Source organism: Pyxicephalus adspersus, chromosome 9 (genome assembly GCF_032062135.1).
Source record: "Pyxicephalus adspersus chromosome 9, UCB_Pads_2.0, whole genome shotgun sequence".
Classification (NCBI taxonomy): domain Eukaryota; kingdom Metazoa; phylum Chordata; class Amphibia; order Anura; family Pyxicephalidae; genus Pyxicephalus; species Pyxicephalus adspersus.
Window position 1 is genome coordinate 65,854,464 of NC_092866.1, and position 5,296 is coordinate 65,859,759.

A 5,296-nucleotide genomic window follows, 5' to 3' on the forward strand; every position below is an offset into this window, starting at 1 on the left:
TTCACGTTCACCATCCTTATTTCACATTCACCGCCCTCTCCGATGTAAATACATAAAATCTATACCAAGCAGCGCGAGGAGACATAAAACCGATAACGGTGAATATACATTGACACATCAGTGTGCTGTGTGGGTGAATGGGCCCCTATCATATTTCTCTGCCCTCCTTTGGGCTGTGACCCCATTACACAAAGTGTGGCCCCGCCATGTGGAAGGGCCCGTCTGATTCTCATACAGAAGTGATGCGGCTGCATTGACGTCATTGGGACAGATAAGATCTGCGAGTTTCACCGCGGAAGTTTCCTGACACCTCTGTGGTTTGTGTGAATGTCGCAGATCTGCTGTGTGATCCCGAAATGCCGCATTTCCCAGCATGCACCCAGCAATGGGGCACCGAGCACAGACTGACCACACATTCACCCCAAATTCCAAAAGATATTTCACCCAAACATTCACAGAAGGGAATTCTCTGAGCTTGCTGTCAGTTTGGTGGTAATTATACAATTGGGGGGGGAGGGGATATAAATGTCATTGCAGCTTTTCTGAGAATCCCCCCATCATCCCTGGCATGCTGAGACTTGTAGTTCCCCCGGATGTTCTCCTATAAAGCTGTGACACGTGGTCAGTGCCGTAACCCATAGCAACCAGCCAACAGATCAATAATCCAACTTCTGCTGACAACACAGCCGGCCTTTCAATTACACTTTCATCAGTGAATCTGGGTGATCCAGCAAACCTGGAATGGATCTGCTCCGGGATTGAAAACATTTGCTAACAAATAGCGAATGACTTGTAAGAGATCCATTCCAGGTTTGTTGGATCACCCAGATTCACTGATGAAAGTGTCTCCTCTCCAGCCTGGCAGAGCTAAATCGGGGCCAATGAACCTGCTGACCCTGAAATCTCTCTGTGCTGTCATCTCTGGTGGAATTCTCCCCTGCTGGACTACAGAACCCCCCCCCATGTTACAGAGACCTCAGAGCAGGACAATCTGTATTCTCTGTGTGCTGTACAATGCCAAGAATAATAAAATATAAAAAGTATTTATATGGCGCCAACATATTACACAGCGCAGTACAAAGTTTATAGTCATGTGACTAGCTGTCCTGCAGAGGAGCTCACAATCTAATCCCCCCCCCCATAGTCACATGTCTATAGAGCCATTTATCCCACTGTCCTTATTTTTGATTTGTTGTTGCAGAATGCTGGCGGAGGGAATGGTGTGGATCTCTCGGTGTTGAATGAAGCCCGCAATATGGTCTCTGACCTGTTGGTGGAGCCCTCCCTCTCGCCCCAGGTCGTGTCCTCATTGCGCAGCATTAACAGTTTGATGGGAACGTTCTCCGGCAGCTGCCGACCAAAAGTCAACCCGTTCACCCCGTTCCCTGGATTCTACCCCTGTGCCGAGATGGAGGACCCCATGGAGAAAGGAGAGAGGAAGTTCCACAAGGTGCCGGATGGTTTATCAATGGTTCTGTGGGAGGAAGAGACTTTACTGGCAGAAACTGTAATACAACCCCACAACATCACTTTATTGTTTTCATATTGTGCTCACACACCTCAGATACATTTATACGTTCATTTATTGATATTTACCACTCAAAGTCCCATTTTTAATGTACTGCCTGCAGATTTCCATTTTACTGACGCGTTTCACAGATGTGACTCTGCTTCCTCAGGGATACTTAGCAATGTGGGAACATTTATGTCTTTGCCTTTAGTTTCTTTACCCCACTTGGTTGGCTTAGGGGACATCTCCCCAGGGTACTAAATAAATCGATTGAATTTCTTTATATGTTGGTGTCACAACAACCTCAAGGTACAAGCAAGTAAAAGCAGAACATATTATTCCCTTGTTGATAAAAATCCTCAGAGAAGCAGAGTTATGTCTGCAAAACGCATCAGCAAAATGCAAATCTAAAGGGGATACGTTCAAAATGAAATTTTGTCTGGTATATATTAATACATTGTATCTCAGTTCTGGTTTGTGTGAACACTTGGGGCTCCATAAATTATTCCCCCGGTCAATTCACCCGAAATTCGCTGGTCAAATTTTTCTATATCTCTCCTATGAAAACAATGACTCGTTCTGCCACCTAGTGGTCAATCGCCACAAGTGCACAGCTGTCACAATAGGAAATAATTAGTGAAGGGAATAAAGGGGAATCTTTTATAGTTAGAGCCCAAGGATCATTACAAAAAATAAAGTTGGGATGTGTCTGTAAAGTCCCTGAATCTCAGATGAGAACTTGGTTGTTGGTATTTGTTGTATGAGATATGGCACTGAATACATGTCAAAATCAAAATGTATGCAATGATTCTTTAGGGACAAACTTTAGGAAATTGATGGAGATCTGTGTGTGATGATCCAGGAGATTCCCCTGGTGTATCTATCTGACATTGGCTCCTCTACACTGCAGGCACTTTGTGTTTTCCCATATGGTTACAAATATACATAAATAACATTTTCTATCTCTTAATAATACATATAAATATATGCAGGGATATTACCAATAGTTTCAGTGTCGGGGAGCTTTCCATGCAGTTCTGGACCCATTGGGCCCCTGGTTATATATTGAGCTCTATTAGCACACTGCAGTTTCATGTAAAGATTGTATTTATGTTAAAATGAATATTAATATTTAGTGCTGATACGGTTTACATGCGTGCATTAGAATTTTAACAAATTAGATAGGAGATTCACATTAACATGTTGCAGGAAAGCTGCTAATTCTTCTTACATTATTATTATTATTAATATTATTATTAATAAACAGGATTTATATAGCGCCAACATATTACGCAGCGCTGTACATTAAATAGGGGTTGCAAATGACAGACGGATACAGACAGTGATACAGGAGGAGAGGACCCTGCCCCGAAGAGCTTACAATCTAGTAGGTGGGGGAATTTCACACACAATAGGATGGGAGATGTTACATGCATTGTGATTGCCCAATAATGAGCCCCTGTGTTGGTGACATATTGGGGTGTCAGTGGCCTTTTATAAATGTAATAAAAGATCTGAATTCTTATTTTGCCATGTTATAGTATTAAAGCTAAATGATCAGCATGACATCTCATGATAGGTCATTCATTACTATTATTGACATGACAGGTCATTATTCATCACCCATTCATTACTCTGAGGGATTCCCTTTAACTCAACTCAAACATTTTTCCGCATGGTAGCTAACATCTGAAGTCTATGCCTGAGGCTTCTTGGTTTGACAATTCTTTGTCATCCGCAGGGACTGAACAGTCGCAGCAGCCTGCCCACCCCACAGCTGCGCCGGAGCTCCGGAGCGTCAGGTCTGCCTATGGAATTGGCAGCCTCTCGGTGGGAACGCAGCAATGGCAAACGTTCCCACCCGGATTACAGCGGCTCAAGGTGAGAAAATGTTTGTGTTGCAGGGTTAAATCTATATCTGTGCAATTCATCAACTATATATAAACTTATCTGGGCATACTGAATATTGTCCAGCAGAGGGCGCCTGGGAGCATTGCTCCAAATATTTCATACGGCCCAGAATCATTTATACCCAATCTGCAGAAATCCCAATGTGATGTATTTTATAATGTGATCAATATTTTATAATGTGATCAATATTTTATATTGTGATCAATATTTTATAATGTGATCAATATTTTATAATGTGATCAATATTTTATAATGTGATCATTTCTGCAGTTTTAAAGGAAAACATTTTTCTGCTTCCAAATCATCACTTGAATTGAGTTTTTACTTTGTAACCAGAAAATATCAAGAAAGGCTGAGCCACATCTCATATATCGATTATTGAAACAAAAAAAAAAGCAAGTTTTACTCCTTTTTTGCTCATTGTATCAGTTTGATCACAATTCGGATGATTATGATTTTTGCCCCATATAAGCTCTCTGTGGGGGAAACAGCTACGCCTTCTCTTCTACAAATTCCTGTCCTTTGAATGGGATTAGAACCAAACACATGGCTTCAATGTAACTCCTAATTGTTTTCTCCTAATTAAAGGATCCCTATGCTAATAGAGGATTATAATAAATTGTTATAATATGTAAAGCATTCCACACTCCACAATTCCACAATCTAATATTCACTTCTGTCTTCTTATGGATGAATAATTTCATTTACAATTAGTGGCAGCTGCTGCAATTTTATCAGTGAGCTTTCTAAGTTTATTTTTCAGCCTTGAATTTTTAGTGTTGCATATTTTTATATTTTGAATGAGAAACGCGTTGAATCGGAGCTCGGGCAATATATTTATTTCCCTCTCTGAACAAAGACAAGATGGATTGATAAACCTGTGATTGGCTGATCTTTGGAATCTCTCGGATTTATTCACTTTACTGTTTCTAATGTTTAATCTTGTGAATCTAGTTTAGTATAAATTGTATGAATGAAGTTTTCTGATTCACCTGAAAAGTCCCGATTGTTTGTATTGTTTATTTGGATTGTGAAGCATAGGAGTCCAATAACAAGGACGAGGATGATGTACAACGTCACAGACATAGAATGTTACAAAGTGAAGGAATCAGCACCCCTAATATATTTTATAGCTTTGTAACCATAATAATGTTCCCGTATTACAGTGTATGATATTCTCTTCTTCCTCCTCCATGCAGATATCTCATGTCTCGCCATAACCCCGATGATTTCTTATTTTTGCAGCCAAGGTTCCTATCCAAATGGGCCCTTCACCTCCAACCTACTGACCATACCAAAGCAGAGGTCCTCATCAGTCACCCTCACCCCGCACATGGGCACCCGGAGAGCTGGTAGGGGCACAGCCAAACCTTAACTTTAATGTAAACCTGAGAAATCTGTGTAATGGGTAAAAGAATCCAATAATCGTATTCTGGGGGTTCCTGAGCTGGAATATTCCCCCATGTGTCTGGTGCTCTGCTCTCTATTCACTCTTCATGTTGATGTTTTCCAGGTACCTCTCCCAGCCTGAGCCCAGTCAATTCACCCAGCCACACTTCATCCTTTAGCCGATCGCCTATAGAATTCCCCGACACCGCGGATTTCCTCACCAAACCAAGCGTCACGCTACACAAAGGTGTGGGACATTCACTCAGTTCTCAGGATTTCCAGACACAAAATAGACAACCTGCAAGCCATATTTGTAACAGGTATAACGGTATTTATTTGTATAGCTCTGACATATACCATAGTGCTGCACAAAGAATCAGTCTCTGTACAGAGGAGCTGACACTCTAATATCCCCCCCACAGTCACACACTATTATTATACATTTATATAGCTCTGACATATACCACAGTGCTGTACAGAGAACAC

At 41.4% G+C, this 5,296-nt stretch overlaps 1 protein-coding gene across 1 annotated transcript in view; it reads left to right on the top strand.

The window, feature by feature from the left end:
• PDE3B (phosphodiesterase 3B) overlaps positions 1-5,296 on the top strand; it is a gene marked incomplete in the record, with an annotated part of 54,173 nt that overhangs the window by 29,759 nt on the left and 19,118 nt on the right. The window contains 4 exon segments of the mRNA XM_072422362.1: positions 1,202-1,450; positions 3,252-3,391; positions 4,667-4,773; positions 4,935-5,130. Coding sequence (XP_072278463.1) covers positions 1,202-1,450; positions 3,252-3,391; positions 4,667-4,773; positions 4,935-5,130 — 692 coding nt within the window.